Below are 20,901 nucleotides of genomic sequence, written 5' to 3'. Positions count from 1 at the left end.
TAAACATAGCAATTACTAGTTTTTGAGCCAGTTATCAATGAGACCTAGCCAAGCCGTTTTCACTAATTAATTTATCCTTTTGTCAAAGTAATTATTGTTTATATTATTAAGATGTAAATGTAAATAAAGTTAATGTATTAAAATAATATTTTTTTTTAATATTAGCATGTTAAAACGATATAAGAACAAAAACAAATATCAAGGCATGGCTGTAATAACAAAATGGCTATTAGCCCTCAACAAAAACCATCTATGAACGGTGGTGAAATTTTATAGAACTGAGGAATTAACAGATTTCTTTATCATCCTTGAACAGATAGAAGCTTCTGATTATCTTGTTATTTGCGAATGGCATCCTAGTTTTCCGAAGTCACCACAATTGCAACAGCAGATAAAAATTTTGGTCTTTCCAAATTGAACAAAACGTTAAGTCACGAATCAAAAGGTGCTCCCACTGTTTCCTTCTCTGAATGCATTTAAAACAGACCGACCCGCCAAACCCTTCTGAAGTATATTATGCAGAGCCACCCATGCTATCACCTCTTCGCACCACCACCCTAGATTTTGGCCAGCAATTTGCCCCATGAATTTGCTCTATAATTTTCGTCATTGCGTGGAGTAAATTATCCAGAAAAATTACCTCCACTCTTAATGAACATCCTATGACTGAGTAAATTTCATGATGTTGGATCAACTTATTCTTTTTGGCAGTGGTATTTACCTCTTCTTCATGAAAACATCGCCATTGCTTCTAAGTTTTCTTGATAACAATTTCAATTAACTTCAGAGAAAAACAAGTGATGGTGATAAAACTATTGGGAAACAGGTCTATTTGAAAACGATATGGTGGGAAACACATCATTAGTCGTCGGTTTCCTTGCAAGTTAATGCAACCATGAACCTTTTCTTCATGGCTGCACCCAGATAACTCGAACAATCTCATCGGAATTCAAGAAAGTCTTTTAAAAAAAATTGCCTAACATTTCCTCTTCTCCCCTAGTCGATCAAAGAACTTAAACAAAATAAATCCAGCATTCAGAAAAAATTAGATGGATAATTTTTCCATATTTACTTTTCAAAAGTAGAGATATCATGCATGTGTTCCCCAAGTTTCATCCCGTTGGATTCCATGGCGTCCATGTATTTGCTGGCTGTTACAATTTCAGAGAAACAAAGATAATTGGAATATGCCTCTAATTTCACAATTCCATGCATTCTTTCTCCATGTGCTTCTATTTTCAGGAGTGAGCACTCATGTTTTTTAAGTTATTTTCAACCTGAAACCACTCACCTTGTCTTCCAACCACACAAACATCATTCTTCTGCAATTCCATGTTCAAGTTCTTCGAAATCACTCCTGAAAAGGAATCTATCCATTCTCTCCCAATTGGTTAGACCACAGGTGCAATGATTTACTTTACGAGCTAAGTCTCTTGTACAAATCTAGGATGGGCCAGCTGCCCCAAAGTAAAGGGAGAAGTTATTTTCCATCAACCGAATCTGATAAAAGAAACAAGCCTGAAAAGTCGGAGAAAACAAAGATGGGGGAAGTTGGGTGTATAGATTATGTATTAGGCACATGAAGAAAAATTACAGAAAAGCTTTTCTTTAAAAGGATTATATGCAAGGAAAGGAGGAAATTATTGTAGTTTACCATCTATCCTGCCTATGATTCTATAGTTTCTCAACTTTTTACTGGGGTTACCTCTGATACACTATGCTTTTGTCCACTTAATTGCTCAGATCTTATGTTGCCCTAAGCCCTTACCAGGGGTTAACCAGACCTGAATTCTTACAAAGTAATCAAACTGCAAGTCTTGCCCTCTGTCCATCCATAGCTTGCAGACAAAGTCTACTGAAATATGAACAGTATCAATCATCTTAATCAAAGAAGCGATAAACGTGTGCAAGGGAATATCTCTTTATCATTTATAATTGAAAAGCACCGAGCAACAGGAGGAACAAAAAAAAATGACAGCAAGTATACATATATATGTATGTATAATATAAACTACAAACAATGACAGACCAAGGCAACCACTATCTGCAACTCTTCAGCAGATACGAAGAGGGACTTGAAAAGCTTATGGCCGTTGAAGATTTCCCATTTTCTGTTTTCTTCCCAGGAGTTCCACATTCACTAAAGTCGAGGGTCCGGCATTCGGTCTGCACAAGTTCCAAACAATCTTTTTAGCTGACATATTAATATTATTCACAGGACAAAAAAAAGGTGAAAATATTCTTGGATGGATTTTGGCAACTAAACACTTTGGTGATATAAAAAATGTTTTGTGAAAGTTCTGCACAATCAGTCATACCGAAACATTTGAAACTAAATGGGAGCAATTCTCTAAGTCACCATCGGGATCATTGGAGCGCCTCCTTTCTTTTAATATGGACTCCGGAGTGTCTTTACCCATAACCTCCAAGGCATCAGCATAAGCAGGGGCAGTGTGCTCACTTAACTGCTTCATTAATGCAATGGCATCATAACTTCTGTCCCCGGGGCTCATAAAATAACCAATATCCTGGAAAGAAATTCCAGATATTTAAAAGAAAAATCTCTAAACATACTTGGTAATTAACTTATCAATGAAAGTTATCTACCTCAATGGATATTTCTGTATCAATCCTTGGGCCTGGCACAAAGGAATTAATGAACCAAGGTGACTTCCATGCCGAAGGGGATTCAAAACTCCTTTTGAAAGGAGTATCACCAAATCTACAAAAAAAGCCCATCAACCAAGCCTGTAATAAGAACCATGGTAATGCAAAAACAAGAAGTAGCATATATCTGTCTAATCACGGATAAAGCCAGAAATTAGCAAGAAATGTCAAGTTCCAACCCAAACATGAATTACCATCTTCTCCCATAAAATAAAAATGAGACCAGAATATTTGACATGACAGCAGCTTTTTACTCGGTCTAAACAGTATGGCGACAAGGATCATAAAAGAAATGCAGGTAAACTTACATGCCAAAATTTTCAGTGCCAGCACTGTTCCCAGAATTATCAGGCATATTCTCTGAGGGTGCTGATGAAGGAATAGGTTGTGATGATGTGCTTTCAACTATGTGACTTCCATGATTCTTCTCCATGCAAACAGTAGGACTAATGATTATGCATGGATTTCCAGACGATGATTCTGAAGCACTGGCTTGCTCTGATAAAGTGCTCAAAATTTTACGGTAAAAATTCCTGGGAGTTCTAGCGCTAGGACCAAATGTTCTGTCTGCCTTAAAACCAAGTTGATTAGGAGAAAATAACAGATCATCGGAGTTTTCTTCAACAGGGACCTCAGAAGACTGTTTCACCTATGAAAAGGAGGAAGGGAAAGACAGACATTTAAGAAATGCCAATAAGATAGAAAGCTAGGGGAATTATTATTGGTAAGGAAAACAAATAAGAAAAGCACATGTAAACAGACTGCAGATTTTATTTTTCGTTCTTTCTTTTTCTTTACAAATCAAATAGTATAAAATTTTAGATAATGTGCAAGCAGCATCAAACTAACCATGAACAAGGACCGTGGTACTACGGAATATGCAAGTAGAGAGAACCAACGACTCCCAATTACAGTAACACAAAATAAAATAAAAAAACTCACAGTTTGAGCACCAGCATCAGGATGAGCCTTGGACCTTGCATCACTATCACCTACCCCTTGCTTTACATTGTCCTCGGAATTACCAGTATTTTCTTCTGCACCTTCACGAGCAGGGTCCAAATTTTCTTTATCTTCACCTGAGGATTCATGGTTCTTTTCTTGATCGGACGATGGAGACAGCAGAGATGATCTGTTGCGAGTCTCAATCTCGTCAAACATAACATCCAAACGTGAAAAATCTTTGCTCAAATTGGATGCCATGTCAATCTCAAGCTTTTTGTCACCTCTTCTCTCTGACAAGGGTGACAATAAATCACGGTTTCGTTTCTTCAGGATGGATGGTGTACCTGTGAAAGTCTTGGCAGCACTTTTCAGAACAGCATCAGGGCTACCATCCCGAGATGGTGAATCCCATAACCTAAATGGAGCAATGCAATTCATGGAAGACATCATTAGTTGGCGGATACCAAGAGGACTATACTCTTGTTGCATATCACTTCCAGATTGTATGAGATCACAACTGAGAAAAGGTATATCCAAGCATGGGAAACGAGGAGGTTCATAGCAAAGACCCCCTGCATGCACATTTGGTTGCTCATCTGCAGGACAAGATGATATGGTATCTGAACCAGAAGGGAAAGCATTCACAGGCACTAGCTTTGACAGTTCCTTCAAATATGGTTGCTCTTGCAGCTCTGTGTTGCCTGTACCATCATCACAAGAGGAATTGATGGCATCATTGGTATAGATAAAGCTGTCATGTACGCTTGTAATAAACTGTTCTTCATGAGTTCCGAATGATTGGACCATTAACTGATCGGGTTCCCTATCATATACAAGTGGTGTACTGTTGTCAGCAGAATATAGTGAAGGACCAGATAGAAATGATTGACTGCATGAAGCTCCCAAAACAGCAGACCTCGGAGGACAATATGACTGTGAAGCACTTCTCTCTGTTTCAGATATCTGGGTGCTTGATGATTGAGGAAGTGAAGAATCCATGCCACCACCTAAGTCAACCACACTCGAGTCTTCTGTAATATTTTCAGAGGAAAAAATTCCACCATTTGCTGCCTCTGAAAATAGAATCCTGCAACATTCATCATCAGATATGAATATCTGGTCTGATTGCACAGAACTTGCAGTGATATTTCCCATGGAAGCAGGAGCACTCAGGCCAATAGAAGTTTGAAATGGAACATTCACCAGTTCATGGCTTTCATTAGCAGTTATGCAATGAGTTGGCAACCCTGATGATTCCTGCCTTAGTTCTAGGGAAGAAACGTTAGGTAGCTCCTGTAATTCAAATTGATAATCACTGCTCACGGAAGTCAGAGTGTTGTGAGAGAAATTTTGCTGGAGAAAATTGGAAGAGCCACCCAATTCACAAGGCATTTCAGGGATGTAATATTGTTCTGAACAAGATGCTGGACTGGAGCTTTGCTCCTTTCTGAGAACAGATTCTTCAGCTAACTGAAATTCTTCTCTAGTATGAAAAACTGCATTACCCAGGTCACTCGCAGACTGTGAGCAACCAACAATAGTTGACTCTTGACTGCATTCTGATATATCTTCAGCTTCTGCACCACCTCTCTGAGCATTATCATCTCCAGAACAGTGCAGCCTTGAGGAAGACGAGGACATGGGTAGAGTTTGATGTCCAACAAGAGGAAAGGCTTGGAACTGTTCTAACAGACCTGATGCCAAATAAGAATCCAGTTTCTTCTTTACAGAACTGTTCCAGTGATTTTTTATGGCATTGTCTGTCCTGTTCACCATGCAACATAAATCAAATTCACATTTAGTAAAGATCACTTCTAACACCACTGTTGAACTTCTAATTAACAGAAGTAGAGATGTAAATTAAACAACAGGCAGGCAGATGGAAAGGAGATAACTCAAAAGCTTGTTCATCCAAGCATGCAAGTAACCAAAGAGCTAAAAACACCTCCAGATAAAGTTAAATGCAACAATGGGAGTCTCTTCAAATAAGGAATGAACAAACCTTCCAGGCAAGAACTTTGTCAGCTCTGCCCATCTGTTCCCATAAATCTGATGTGCACGAATCAAGGCCAGCTCCTCTTGCTGAGTCCATGCCTCTTTGTTTATTGAAGGATTAAGATGATTATGCCACCTAAATTATGTGAACATTAGTGCAAATGAAGCAATATACAGGACAAATTTAAACCATAAAACAAGATTATAAATGAGACAGCAAATAATTGCCACTTTTAAAAAGGGCAGAAGAATACAGCTTCTAAGTAGCTCTATACTCTTACCTTTCCCGGCACTGCTTTCCAATACGTCCAGGCAAATGCTGTGCGATTGTGGACCACTTCTTTGGTCCATATTTGTTCACCAGTTCAATTATTATTTCATCCTCCTGTTTACATTTCGCAACAGAACAGGTCAGTTTATCATCATGAAAAATCATCTTCAAGATAGAAGGTAGCAAGAAAAAAAAAAGCAGAGTTTGACATAAACAGAAACAACCATATGGTATACCTACCTCCTTTGACCATGGACCTTTAACAAGTTCAGGATTCAAGACCTTCTGCCACCTATGCAGACATTGTACATCAGTCCTGTCCTTGAAACACTCAGCTACATAAAGTTCAATATTACAAATTAGACAATATTTGCTGTGTATTACAAATACAAATGAGGATGAGCATGTAGTACCAACTAAAAAGTGAAACTAAATTGGCTGAGATGGTTTTATCACATTCAACAAAGACCTAAAAAAGATTGTAAAATGAGAATGGCTCCAGTGAAATAAGGCCAGGCAGTGCCTGACAGATATAGCCCAGGAGATTCCCATTGCTCACATGACACTATTGATCCATTTACAGCCTTGTTAAGCACAAATCAATTCAATACCATTAACTTCATCACACAAGCATTTTCTCCATGGCATTCCAAAACTTCCAAAAAATGACATGGAAATTTTTTTTTAGAAAACAGCAGTAAGAACACTCATGCGGCATGACAATTTCAGGCAATAACGAGGAAATATGTCTATAAAAGAACATTGTTGAAATGAAAAGCTTAAGATGGATGTGGTGATGCAAAAAATAACAAATAAATGGTCTGAAAAAGTTAACCATATTACCAACTATAGTACAATTGATGGAATATTGTGAAAGTTGGTTCAGGCATCTGCAATCTAGACCTTCAGAAGCACTGATGAGGAAGAGTCACTGTATTTGAATTCAAAGGTCGACAATGGTAAAAGGAAAACCGAAAATACTTGGCATAGCGTAATAATTATATGAAAGGATTTAATTTTTAAGCGTTTCGCTTTAAAAGCTGGCTCAAGAAAGAACAAAATGTAGGTAGTTTTCATGTAACAAATGCAGACAAGTTCAATAATGAAGCTTAGTAATTCCAAAACTCCCAAAGAGAAAGACTGCATTTAAAAGAACATAAAATTAAATGTAAGTTTAAATTAAGATTTTCTACAATAGTTCCAAAGTGCAAAAATAAATTCTCTCTAACTATCCTAAGGTAGCGAAATTCCTTGTACTCTGGGACAGAAGGATTCGAACCTCTGAATGGCGGGACCAAAACCCTAGATAAACTATAGTTAGCTGAGAAGGTACTTTTTAAGTAGCTAAATCGTCTTTTCTATTGATCCATTATCAAAACTAAAACTTGGCAGGTTGATGTGCATCCTCTGCTTCTTATCCTTTAAATGTCATAATGATTCCCAACCTATTAAAGTTAGGTAGAATACTTTTAAGCCCATCCCTGGGAAAATAATCGTAGATCATCAACAAAAATAAAAGCAAACAATGTGAACGTGCATTGCCAACTATCAACCTTCCAAAGCAAAAACTAGAAAGAATTGAAGCCCAAAACAAAGCACAAAGTTTATAAACTTCTAAAGGAAAGATAATGAAATGAGAAACTTAAAAGAAAAAAAAAGAGCAGAATTAAACTTATAAGTTCACAACCATACCAATTTTTTTCCAGTTCTTTCCTTTGAAACGCTGAACAGCCTTGCGCAGAATCTCATCCTGAACACATATAAGACTTGCTCATTACTGTATATATAAGCAGAAATAAACTGAGAATTGGGGAATTGGAGATTATAATTATGAAAGGGAAAACAGAAATTAATGAAAAAGAAACTTATGCATGATGGGAACAAGTAAACAATAAACCCAAAGCATCACCATGAGATGTCATTTTGGACTTGAGAAAGTAGTGAAAATCTTAACGGGTAAGGTTTCTCTGTGAACTAATCCAATCATAAAAATGCAAACAAGTTCCCTTAATAAAATCTCCACGGTATAAAATTATTCTTCTACCTAAATACTAAGAGTAAACACGAACCACTAAACATGAAAGAATACTCAATTACCTCTTCAGCTGTCCATTGCCCCTTTGTGGAACGCCTTGCAGGGCCACTAGTCCTCCTGCAAGATGACATCATTCAGAATCCAACATATTTAACAAGTTTAAACTCTCAATCAAAGAAATCATTGAAAAATTACCCATGAAGAAGCTTGGGTCTCGGAACCCCCTCACTAACAAGCCCATCCACAGGAGCAGAAATTAAACTGTCACTACTTTCCATTGTTGCTTGATATACAAATAAAAAAGCTACTACATACCCCAATTCCCACTCGACCACAACTCATTATAAACCTCCCTACCAGCCCGTTCCAATTTCCCTCAAAATCACAAGCTAGCACAAGACACAAGAAGAAAAGAAACCCGGATCAGAATAACCTCTAAATAACAATCTTCACTTAGTTAAATCACAAATTAAGGCTTTCTATTTGAGTGCATATGGATTGAACTGAACTCCACTACGGTTTCAAATTTAAAATTCTTCAAGAAAAAGAAAAGATTGAAACTTTAATTCTACAGTTTGTGAAATTAACTGAAAAAATTTCAAATTTTTAAATCATTCAAGTTCCTCCAAGAATAAAACTGAAAATGAATTCTACAATCAGTAGACTTAATTTCTTCAAATTAAAAAACAAAAACCCTAAAACATGATCATAGTGACGAAGTTTCAATCTTTTTTTCCGTTCAAACTCAATAGAATCGAATTAAAATGGGAAAATTTTTAAGAAAAAAAATTAGTTCATCCTATTTAAATATCAAAATAAAAAATCCCTTCAAATTCAAACTAAAAAGGAAAGGGTGGGGGGGTTCAAGGACTTACCAAACACAGCTTCAAAGACAGAAAAGAAGAGAGATCAAAACACGAGAGGGAAGATAAAGTGAATAAAACGGTGCGCATTTGCAGATCCAAGTGAGGTTTAGAGAGATTTTAGAGAAGAGAAAGGGATCTGCAAATACGTTTCAGAGAGAGAGATTGAAACGGTCGAGAGAAGGGGGGAGAGGGAGAGAGGGAGAGAGGGCTTTGTTTCTTCTATTCATTTCAAAATTAAAGGGGCGGACTATTGGAGTTTATTCAAACCTTGCGGGTGTTAAATGTCGAGCAACTTTTTTGAATTTTATGGACGGTTCTGATTTTTCCATTTTGGAATCTTAGCCGTCCTTTTCATGGACTTTTTTCCCTTGGGTTTTTAAAATCCCAACGGACAAATTTTATTTTCCTCTTTCACCTTTTTTTTTTTTTTTTGTATTGAATATTGAGGCCTGAGGGTTTAGTGGACTCAATTTATTTTCCTTTTTCTTTTTTATTTTTACAAGTGATTTTTTTTTAATAATGTAGTGGTAGCTTATTTATTGCATTTTTTGAAATCCACCACCATTAATCTAGTTTAATAAAAGAAAGATATAGTAAGAATGAGCCATTCTCCAAGGGTTTTAAAAAATTTCATACTTTCAATTGGTAAAAAGAAAAATTCAAATCTATGATTATTGTGCTTTAGCATTGTTATTATTTTTTTTCTTTTATATTTTTTTTTAAAAAAAGGATTCTGATTAAATGAGTATCTATACCATGATGCAATTTACTTTTTAAAAGTATTTTCACTTTAAAATATATTAAAATAATTTTATTTATTTATTTTTAACATCAAAAAATAATTAAAAAAATTAATTTAATATTTTTTCAAGCAACAATTACAAACATGAAAACAAACGATGAATAAATCATGAGACCTTTTTTTATATGCATTTAGAGCTTGTTTGGTATTATAGTAGTGGTTATTTTTTAAAATATTTTTTTATTTGAAAATAAATTAAAATAATTTTTTTATTTTTTAAAATTTATTTTTGATATTAATATATCAAAACGATCTAAAAATATTAAAGTAAAAAAAATTAAAAATACTTTTAAAACACAAAAATAATGTATTGTTTGGCTAATTGCATGATTAACATTTGTTAAGTGTTCTTTGATTAAAATATCTCATTTAAATTTGTATGTGTTAATTATGAGATTTTGTTATTATAAACCGCCGAGCAAAACATTGGATTGTTATCCAATGTGCAATTATATATCAGAAGGTTAAAAATCTCTATAAAGTTTTGGATGAAAAACTGAAATTTAGATAGCAAAAGGTTCCAATATTTAAATTCAAAAATTGTTTTAGTATTCATCAATGCATCACAAAGATAGAAGTCTTTTAGCGTTTTATTAATTTATAGATATGTTACGATGCTAAACGAGTAAAAAACAATATTCAGGTTATAAAAAATTATTTAATATTATTATTAAATTAAATTAAATTAAGTGAGTTAATCTTGAAATAGTTTAATTTAATTCTTTGTTAAGCTCGAGTTTAAAATTAAATTATATGAAAGTTGTCTCGATATGATACAGTTAACTTAATGGGTTTAAGCACAACTCAAATAACCAGAAAAAGCATGATTTAGCTTTTTAAAAGAATTCAAGATGATTTTTTTTTAAATAAAAATATTAAGATAGCAACATCTTAGATCAACTTAAGCTTTACAACTTAACCTGTTAAATCCGCGATCCAGGTCTGGTTTTAAAAATGTTTTTAAAATTATTTTTTATTTAATTATAAGATAACAAAAATAAACATTTATAAAATTAAGCACAAACCAAATATTATAATATTTGTTTGAGACTACGATAATCTCATAGAAAGCAGACCGAAATAATTTATGAAGATAAATTCAAAATCAATCAAATATCAAAGATGAAAATTAAAATAGAAAAGATAAAAAAAACAAAAACCAACTCTTTCGATGTTCACATGAACAATAAAAGAGTTGTGTTGCGCCCTTAATTTTTCAATATTTATTATTATAATAAAATAGATATTTGTAAAATCAAGTACAAATAAAATATCAAAATATTTGTTTAAAATTATAATAACTATAAGAAAACAAACCAAAATAATTTATGAAGATAAATTTAAAATTAAGTTCATAATTTTCACTCTCAAAATTTATTCTTAACATTTATGTAACGTGAACAAAAAAATATTTTTATTCTCTAAAATTTAATGCTTGTTTATTATAAATTTTTATGATAAAATTATTAACTTAATCATTAAAAATTCAATAAAATTTCTTTAAAAAAAAATTTTTTTGTAGGAAATCTAGTCTCTCTCACCAACCCTAGGAATTCTCGGTCATGGAGAATAGAAAATTGATATAAACTTGTGATTATTCATCATCCAAACACAGTGAAAAAGATTGTAGAGAATAGAAAATTGACATATATGATCATTTACAATTTAAACATGGTGAAAAATAACTTTCCAAGCATTCTAGATTTTTAAAGCATCATGAATTTTTAGAGCATCATAAGAAACAAACATTCTGTAATAGGCACGCGACTTAGGTTTGCTATCAACGGGGAAACCTAGGGGAATGAACTACATTGAAAAAAAAAAAGAGTTCATGGACTATTATTGAAATTTTTGTTTTGAGCCAATTTTGCCCTGACCAGAAGTTCAAGCGATGATCACCTCTTAGCCTATACATAATGATCAAGTCATCTCCACTACATCTACATGTCCTTATGCATAAAAACAAAAAGAAAAGGAGTAAACCATTTGCATTTTATGTTCATATATTATATGATTCACCTTAGCTTTGGACTTTGCATGGTGCGTGGTGGTCTGGTTCTTACCAAGGCTGTCTGCAAATATGTTGAGGGGGCAGGCAAGGGCAGCTGTTTTCAATTTGTTATATTTTTTTTTTCCGGAAGGCCTGGAGATACCCTTCTCCCTTGTAATTTATATAATATAATAGTGGGAACTACTACAAAAACTCAAACCTTGATTCACTGAAATAAACTGCCAACAATAAGCTGCCAAAAAGGCAATTCCCACCTGCAATCTGCAATTATCCGTTGTCAATCGTCCTAATCTGCTTCAAATTTCAAATATGCTGCCAAAACTACAATCATCCCTCATCTTCCTCTACCTACCAAGCCTTGTTCTGTAGCATCCTTTCATTTGCCTTCAAAGTACTAGCAATGAACTTAGGGTGGTTCCCCTTGATTCCAGCTCCCTTCCTCACCTTGTGTTAAGATACAGACTATATATAGTTTGGGCAGCCAGCCAGCATTTTGCTATCTTACAAACCATCAGAATATTTAATAAGACTCCAAGCTACCAAAAGAGTCGATGAAGAAAAACAATTGGAACTGGCAAGTAAAAACAGAGCCAGTAGAGAATTTACTCAAAAGGTTCTCCTCCGAACCCCCCCACCTTGGACGAGGCAGAAGAACACTAACAGCAAGCTGAACACCAGACCACTAAATACTGCAGATGAGAACATCTAGATACCCCTAGTTTTGCAAGATAATCAGCGAACATGTTGGCTTTTCACTAAGTGCGGACGAAAACTATTCGGATCTTAATTTCTCTCTGCATTCATAACTTACGGGTGCACACTGACTGCAAAAACTCGAAAATATCAGAATATGGAACACTACGCAACACCCAGAATACAGAGACTACTTATGATTCAACCCTCAACTCATTTAAAATGGCCACAGCAGTTTGAGATCACCCATCAAACTCTTAATTCATTTCGAGAGTCATTTCCAACTATAGAATAAATTAAGAGTCAACAAAAAATACAAATAGAAACACATTTTTGTAGCTTATCAAGACAAAAAAGATGCCAGGGAGATCAAGATCCATTGTGATTGTATCACATTCGTACTATTAAGGTGTCATACAAAATTGTCACAAAACCAATTATAGGCATGGTTAGCTCTCATGATGCTCCAACTTTGTGAGCTTTATTTGGTCTCCCATAATTGTTTTCTCTAGAGCGGGGATGTTTGCCACCACCCCTGTAGTGTTTCCCACCCCTGAAAAACATAAATAAAATTTATAATGGCAGGAATATTTAGCATAAATGAACCAACATTATACCCATTGAAGTGAATAACCATATCCCCCCACTCATCAACCCCCCCTGGTTTTGGAGGGAAGAACCATTTTTATCAAGTGCTTTATCATCCAAATGATGTGGAAGTGAGATTACAATAATACTGACCTTCCTCGGTTGCCCTTATTTTCAAATCGCCTTTCTTTTTGTCCACGGAGTTGGTTCCAGTATTCCTTTTCTGCCTCACCTGAGATTAAAAATAACAGTACCGGCTCTCTCAGTGCCCACTTAAAATAATGCATGATTAAAACAAAATAATCCATCAATTAACAAGGAAAATACAATTTTATGACAGGATTCTAGTCGAAAAAACACATCAAGACCACTGAAAATAAAGAACCCAAATCAAATTGTAACCAGGGACCCATGAAAATTATCTTTCCACATTTAATGACAGTAAATAAAATTGGTCAACAAATAAAAATGTATATGCAACAAGTTCTGCTTATGTAATCTTGTTATCAATACTAGAATTCCAAATCCAACAGAAACATCAGCTACTGGACTAATCAGCCTTGGAAGAAAAGACTAGAACATAGCTAAAAAATAAGCATTCTTCATCTCAAGAATCACATACAAAGAAAAACATTAGTGTTTGATTGATCCATATTTCCGAGATCCTAGATCCTTCTATTTTTCGGCAACAATTAATACATTTTAACATTCTTGGATGTCAAGCACCAAAAGCAACTGCGAACCTAGCTTGGGAAACAGTTTCATGCTAGGTAGCTAGCATCTATCACAGACAAACAGATTTCTTAAAAGGAATCCATACTGAAACCTTTGTAACAGAAGTATCAAAAGCGCTCATCTTAAAATAACAATTCCAGACAACACTCTCCTAAAAGTCAGTTTTGGTGCTCACCAGTCACAGGTTCTAAAGTGGCAATGAAATTCTTCACAACCAGACCCTCTTCTTTAGCCAGTACTGCAGCTGCTCGAGCTTTCTGAGCTGCTTCTGCTTCTTCAAATCGAAGGTATCCTGATTCATCTCCCATCTTGAAATCAACATACTACCAAAGTGATATGCATATGAAAAGGAGTCAGTATAACAGATAAAGAACAAAAGACTAGACAGCACCGCATGATTGAAAATGGAAAGAGAAGGCATGCGAGATATCCATGAGAGATCAATGAAAACAGTGTCAAACTTCTAAATAATCTTAGCATAACACACACACACACACACACACACACAGGGGGGGGGGATCATAGAACCTTCACAGTGCCAAATCTTTCAAAGACAGCCTTCAGATCTTCACGCAGAACAACATTCTTGTCATCCTTGGAAGCAGCTGGGTTAGGTTTTTCCTTCCCTTCCTCCTTTTCATTTGAATCTTCAGATGATTTCTCCTCTCCAGTTTTTATTACTGTGCTTTCAGAGCCATTGTCCCCATCAACATGATCCACATTGTTTTCATCATCAGTCTTGACATTTTCTGGCACCGTCTGTTCATTTTCTTTGGTTGTATTCTCTGATGAATTTGACCCTCCATCTGCTCCACAGGCATTTGCATCACCATTGGCAGGCTCCTGTGCACCATTTTGTTCTGCAGAACCTCCAGCTAGCTTACTCTTTAAAGCAAACGCAATAATTAAGCCCTTCGGGTAGCTGTCATCAACAAAAGTGAGAAAATCAGGTTAATATGTCTGGGTTGGTGGTTGAAACTCAGTTTCATAGCATGAAAAAAATCAAATTGATGCTTTTCATGCTTTTCATGCTATGAAACACGGTTTTGACCGCTTAACCAAACCAAGCCTTAGAGAAGACTCCACAGTCCTATAGGCATACATGGGAACTGTTGATTACTTACTTGCCCTCTCCATTGGAACTGTTCTTGTTATGGGGGCCTGTTGAGGAACGGGAATTTTCAAATTCCTCTTCTTCTTGTGCTCTTTCTGTATCAAATTCCTTCCTGAATTGGAAAGAGAGCATATTAGGAGCATAAAATATGGAGCAGCAGCTTCTTTCTATTAAGTACTACACTGTGCACAAACAGTATAACTGATTAAAATATAGCAGCTAAAGATAGATCAAAGGCCCAAGGACGTCATATATTTCAAAAGTTATTGTGCCTTTTCAAATATTGCCAAAAAAACTTGTTATACCATAATTTCCAACCTGTTTGTTCCCAAAATTTTAATTATCACATGGAACTCTAACTGTTCTACAGATCAAATCACAAACATAGCCACTTCCATCTAAATCAAATACAAATTTGATAATGATTTCTGTATCATTTAGGTTAAAGCTTTAGCTCGTCTTTCACCGCCAAAATGAGAGCAGATAAACTTGCAAAAGTATCGAATATCACCATTGTATATCTCATGTCACCCCAACTACTTAGTTTAAAATGCTTTGACTATATAAGAATGATATATAACCACAATTTTCTTATAAAGGTCACCAAGTATCTTATATCACAAGAAAGTTTTAGTCCGTTTTATATTTCTACAATGAGAGTAAAGGATAAATAGGAAACCTAAATGTTATAGCTACTAGGTATTTGTCTATGCGCATTAGCTTACTTTGGTTTTAATTCTAGCTCGGCACCTTCAAAAACCAAGCTTTGATTTAATATCTTTTCAGCATCTTCCTCTGATGAGAACTCGATCAAAGCAGTGCCACAAAAAACCCTTTTGTCACCAACATGACGAGGCATCCTCACACTTGTAACCTGAAATGCGTGTAACATAATCACTCATACTCCAAGCAAAATACGCCAAATATTTCCCATATTTCCCTCCTCACATGTCAAAAATTGAAATTGAAAACGCAGAGCATTAACAACCAAAACAAACAGGGACCCTTTCATTACCTTCGCATGTTGACCAAAAAACGACTCCAGCTCTTCCCGCTTCGCATTATATTTTAACGGTGAGACAGCAACTGTTCTTACATCTAATTGCTCTATAGCCTCGTCCGGCTTCAATAGAGCTGCCATCCTGCCTACTTTCTTACCTGCAAACCACCCACCATGAAGATAAAAATAGACGAAACACTGATTACGCACATGTTCTTAAATCATATCCATTAAACTTAGACCCCATTCAAGCAAGATATTTTGCACTCTAATTTCTCCCAACATAGCACAAGCATTCCAGAAATTCAAAACTTTCTTTGATCATCCACTTTCTAAGTAACCATACATTAAAATAAAATCACTTGGGAAAGGAAAAAACAACTAACCATCTTCAGAAACTTTAAGAGAGGTAGATTTTCTCAACGTTTCTGCCACAGCCTGGACAGTAGGTTCAGGTATTTCTTCAGGCTTTACGTCCATTAATTTCAAGTAACCTTTCATCTTCTTAAACGAACAAATCAAAGCCAAACTCACCACTATTATCTAAAGTCAAGACCAACAGCAGCAGCAGCAGCAGTAAAAAACCAAAACTAACCTCAAAACTAACAAAAACCCACAATTTGTATTGAAGAGAATAAGGATACAGCCATCTTCACTGGATTCGATTGTGTTTCTCAAGAAATTATCACGAGGTATGTTGCTGTCACTGAAGTAAAATTCAACCTGAAAATAAAGAGGAAAAAAAAACAATAAAATAAGGATCCTTTTAATGGTTCCAAGAAATTAAGAGAATTATAGTGGAGAGAAAGTGACCTGTCTAAGGACTTCCTTAGCGGTTTCTTCGTCCAGAGAAGGAGTTGCCATTGTGGTGAGGATGAAAGTAGAGAGAGAAAGTTTGTAGAGAGAGTTGTTTTTGTTGTTAGGGTTTTGGTGATATTTTTGGAACTTGAGAGTGCGCTTTTGTAGAGCCGGGCGTATGTTATATACTATTTCAGTATTTTGCTCTTAAAATAAAAAGGGCAAATTAGAGGAGAGTTCAGGAAAAAGGAATGATGTTAATTTTTATTAAAAAATATATATATATTCCTAAAATTACTTTTCTAAAAAATTCTGTAATTTTATAATAAAAAAATGAATTTGAGAAGAATGTTTGTAAAGATTTAGCATTGCTATAAAGAAAAACCTAAAATTTGAATGGGATTCTATGAAAGGAGGAAAATTTATATGAAATTCACTTCGAAATGGAAATTGCATTTTTTTCTCATTGGAAATTGCATTTTTTCTCATAGGTATCAAACCTGGTTTAGGGGTTTACCTGGTTAAGGGGTCGAGTCCCGGATTACACGAATTGAATTTGATCAACCTGAAAAACTTTTAAAAAAAATATTTGAGTTTTTAATATTTCATATCAAAAAAAATTAAAAAATAGTCCATGTAGATCTAGGCTAAAAGATTATTTCAAAATATTTTTTATTTCCCATTAGAAATATACTATCTTATCATTTTGAGTTGAAGTATTTAAACCAAAAAAGTTTTTTTATTCTGCATTTAAAAAACACAACTTTTTTATTGTGAACATAAAATATATATATTAATGGGTTTCAAATCCCATATTAAAAAAAATAAAATATTCTTCCAATATTTATATAATAAAATTTGATATAGGCTAGTAACCAACTGAAAAAAATGAAGAAAAAAAAGGTCTTTGGCTGGGTAGAAAAACACATTTGAAAAAAAAATGGATCTCTATCAGGTTTTATTGGGTCATCTGAGTTTCGAGTTGACCCGACGAGTCGAACAGTTTTCTCCAGGTCAATTGCAGACCCGAGTTTTGAATGAAATAGTCTCGATCAAGGCCCCTGGTCTCGGGTTGACTAGTCGAGTCGGCCGGGTATGAAAACTATGTTTTTGCCCCTAGAAAGCTTGCTTATAAATATTTGAAAATATCATTTTTTTAAAATAATTTTGCAAGAAATTTAATATTTCCTTGCAACAAACGTAAAAATAATACCTGGTATATTAAAATGAACTAAAACCCTTTAGGAAAGTAACGTAATTCCATACATATAATTTACTATTCATTGGAATAGTTTAAAGATGTTTTCACCTCTACACTAAAACAAACTTAAAACATGCTTTAAAGAGCATTATGGTTTTTTTCATGATTTATTTATCATTATCAAATAAAATGAAAATAAATAAGTATTTTTTTTTATCTTAATTGTAAAATACAAAAACTCAAATAGAAGAAAAAAAATTAAATCTTGCGCCAAAAAATATTTTTGTATTTTCACCATGGTTTTTTGGCTGTTATAATTGAAGCATGAGAGCACTTTGGTATTTACACAAGTATAAAAAGTAATAAACAATTTAAATGTACAATGAAACTACAAAAATAATATTAAATTTTTAAAAAATAAGTATGAGGTCAAGGGGTATTTTTGGTATTTTAGAATGATTTTTTTATAATTATATATTCAGTTTAGGAGCAATTTCATGTTTAGCTAAATAAAAAACAAAACAAAAAAATAGGCGCATGCATGGGAGGTCATCGCTCCCTTCAAGTGGCGTGTGTAGCTCCTCGAGGTGTAAAAAAAATGCTTTTTCACCGTGTTATTAAAAGCATTGTCGTGTCCTCTTCTTATGGTGTGATGCGTATTTCCGTTGGTGGTCTAATTTGGCGCCGATGGGGCTTTTTTTTTTCTTCTCTCTCCTCCCAAAAAATTACAGTTTAGTCCTTTTAGTTGTTGGCATTTCAACTTCAATCCTTATTATTTTGATTTTTGGTTTTTTGTCTTAGCTTTTTTGTAGAAGTTTTATTTATTTTCAATTTTATCATTCATTCTCAGTTTACCAAATATTATACTCTCAAATGTGGTCCTTATTCTTTGGATTTATAATTTTTATCCTTTATCTTTTTTATAAAAGTTTTAGTAGTTTTCAATATCATCATTTGATTCAAATAAATGGTATTGTATTTTTCATTTCGGTTCTCTTTTTTTTATTTATAATTTTTTTTCTTAGTCCTCTTATAAAAGTTATTATTCTTTTCAATTTCACTCTTTAATCACAACATTGTTTTTATTTTTTATGTCAGTTTAATCCTCATTATTTTTTTTAAATATCTTTTTACTATTTTTTTTAATTTCACCCTTAAATTAAAATATAAGATTTATTTTTTATTTTGATTTTGATCCTTATTTTTTAATTATTATTTTTTAAAATCCTTTTTTATAATTAAAATTCTTTTATACAAAAAATGAAAAAAGAGCTTTATAATTCTCTTTATTTTTTAATCAAGTTATTCGAAACTGAAAATCTAGGTTGTTGGTTTGGTGAAATATCTAGGGTCGGCTCACCATTAATTACCAGGGTTACAAGTTTGTCATGAATGGTTTTTTATATCATTTTCTTATATTATTTCAACACCAGAACATCATTTTTAATAATAAAAAAATTAGTCTTGTGGCAAAGCGGGAACAAAGCTAGTAAAAGTTTTAAAAATCATTGTTGCCATTTTTTTAAGAAAAATAAGTGAAAATTAGAGTTATGTTCTTCTCTGATTGACTATCTATGAATCTGGAATTTGAGATATTATATGGATCTGAGTTTTTTTATTTATTATCTTTTAACATTTTTTTTCAAGTGGATTTAAAGAGTTTAAAGTATGTTTTAACATTTTTTAAAAATATATATTAAGAAAATTGAGAATTAGGTATCTCGTGGAAAAATATTAAAGAAGGTTCTTTAATTAAACTATCCTTCTTCTAAGGCTTCATTTGTTTGGCAGAAATTGGTTTTCTGGAAATCATTTTCCAAACTTTCTTGTGTTTATTTGCCATTAAAAATAATTGGTTAACGAAAAACACTTTTCAGTCAAAGAAAAATTTGATTTGGTTTTCAAGAGAGTGTTTTTTTATATAGAAAACATTTTCTAAAAATTATGAAAAAATTAGAAATATCATATTATTTGTTGATTATAATAAATTTGGTCCTCAAACTTTTGATAGCTATATATTTTGTTTTGAATTTTTTTTTAAATTTCACCCCTTAGAATTTAATTTAATTTGATTTTTATATTAACTTTAGTCCTCATTTTTATTATTGTTATTTGCTTTTCTCCTATTATTTTTTCAATTGAAATTTTTTATCTATCAAATTTGATCCTCATTCTTTTGATTGTTACTTATTTTATTTGAAATAATTTATGAAATTGTAATTATTATTATTTTAATTTCATCATCTTTCAATTTTTTTATATGTTAGATTTGATCTCCATTATTTTGATTATTATTTATTTTATTTTGAATAATTTATGAAATTATATATTTTTTCAATTTCATTCTCATTCAACTTTTTTATTTGCAAGATTTGTTTATTATTATTTTAATAAACTTGAAAAAAATTAATAATAAGTTATTTTTCAGCTCATTTTTCATGATATGACTAAATACTGGAAAATGTTTTCCAACTTATTTTTCATGACACTACCAAACATCAGAAAATAATTCACTTTCCAGGAATCCACTTTTCAAATAAATCATTTCCAAAAAAAATTACTTTCTAGTAAACAAACAGGGCCCAAAATATTATATTGCAATCTACCGATACATGATATCGACGTTTCCAATACTCTTAATTTATATCTAAGAGGATCCATTTTGGGAATGTGTTATGTCATGTGCATTGACAAGAGCTAAAGCATATAGCGAAAAATATTGTAGTGTTTTAATTGTTCTTCTTCTCATGATTTACTGTGGATTATAATAATATATTATTTTCAAAATTTTTATTTTGATTCTCAATTTTATTTTATTTTTTGCATGATTAGCCTATTTTTAGCCTAGTTTTGAACCCAATTGCATGTTTTTTTTAAAGAAACGATTAAATTGAAAGAAAGAGGACCGAAGTGAAAAACACAACATAAGTGACAACTTTGAAATTTTTTTGGAAAATTTATTTTTATTCCCTATCTTTTTTAGTTATTAGGTGACTGGTTCCTATTATTTCATCTTGGAAAGAGAAAGTTATTGTCAACAATGAATTTAAACACCAAAATAGTTGATTTTTATGTCAAATGGTTTCATATGATAAAGGAAAAGTTAAAATTATGTGTTTTTTTAACCTTAAAAACGACTAGAAAAACACATATGAACTTAGAAAGATTTTTAGTTTCGGT

The 20,901-nt window shown here is 33.1% G+C and overlaps 2 protein-coding genes across 2 annotated transcripts; both read right to left on the bottom strand.

The window, feature by feature from the left end:
* Positions 1 to 1,903: 1,903 nt before the first annotated feature.
* Positions 1,904 to 9,030, bottom strand: LOC133687892 (transcription factor MYB3R-1-like). Its single transcript, XM_062107229.1, has 12 exons — positions 8,789 to 9,030; positions 8,109 to 8,302; positions 7,976 to 8,030; positions 7,571 to 7,628; positions 6,119 to 6,213; positions 5,889 to 5,992; positions 5,615 to 5,743; positions 3,610 to 5,377; positions 2,976 to 3,316; positions 2,608 to 2,722; positions 2,319 to 2,528; positions 1,904 to 2,166 (listed from the first exon to the last, which is right to left on the bottom strand). Exons 2-12 carry the CDS (start codon positions 8,189 to 8,191, stop codon positions 2,041 to 2,043), a joined length of 3,084 nt encoding a protein of 1,027 aa, XP_061963213.1. The 5' UTR covers positions 8,192 to 8,302; positions 8,789 to 9,030; the 3' UTR covers positions 1,904 to 2,040.
* Positions 9,031 to 12,520: 3,490 nt separating this feature from the next.
* LOC133687851 (la protein 1-like) lies at positions 12,521 to 16,687 on the bottom strand. The gene is made up of 10 exons (XM_062107186.1): positions 16,536 to 16,687; positions 16,367 to 16,445; positions 16,109 to 16,258; positions 15,738 to 15,880; positions 15,448 to 15,596; positions 14,733 to 14,834; positions 14,137 to 14,530; positions 13,784 to 13,931; positions 13,027 to 13,105; positions 12,521 to 12,838 (listed from the first exon to the last, which is right to left on the bottom strand). Exons 1-10 carry the CDS (start codon positions 16,584 to 16,586, stop codon positions 12,742 to 12,744), a joined length of 1,392 nt encoding a protein of 463 aa, XP_061963170.1. The 5' UTR covers positions 16,587 to 16,687; the 3' UTR covers positions 12,521 to 12,741.
* Positions 16,688 to 20,901: the final 4,214 nt, after the last annotated feature.

This window comes from Populus nigra, chromosome 3 (genome assembly GCF_951802175.1).
Source record: "Populus nigra chromosome 3, ddPopNigr1.1, whole genome shotgun sequence".
Classification (NCBI taxonomy): domain Eukaryota; kingdom Viridiplantae; phylum Streptophyta; class Magnoliopsida; order Malpighiales; family Salicaceae; genus Populus; species Populus nigra.
This window is presented reverse-complemented; position numbering and strand designations above follow the sequence as displayed.

Excerpts from the sequence above, each read along its gene's own strand:
- LOC133687892 (XM_062107229.1), bottom strand. The coding sequence starts at position 8,191 with ATGGAAAGTAGTGACAGTTTAATTTCTGCTCCTGTGGATGGGCTTGTT. Across the intron at positions 5,993-6,118 it reads AAGGTCCATGGTCAAAGGAG|GAGGATGAAATAATAATTGA; the intron begins GTAGGTATACCA and ends AAATGTAAACAG. Across the intron at positions 2,167-2,318 it reads ATTTAGTTTCAAATGTTTCG|ACCGAATGCCGGACCCTCGA; the intron begins GTATGACTGATT and ends GAACTTGTGCAG.
- LOC133687851 (XM_062107186.1), bottom strand. The coding sequence starts at position 16,586 with ATGGCAACTCCTTCTCTGGACGAAGAAACCGCTAAGGAAGTCCTTAGA. Across the intron at positions 14,531-14,732 it reads AGTTCCAATGGAGAGGGCAA|CTACCCGAAGGGCTTAATTA; the intron begins GTAAGTAATCAA and ends TGTTGATGACAG. Across the intron at positions 13,932-14,136 it reads AAAGATTTGGCACTGTGAAG|TATGTTGATTTCAAGATGGG; the intron begins GTTCTATGATCC and ends TCACTTTGGTAG.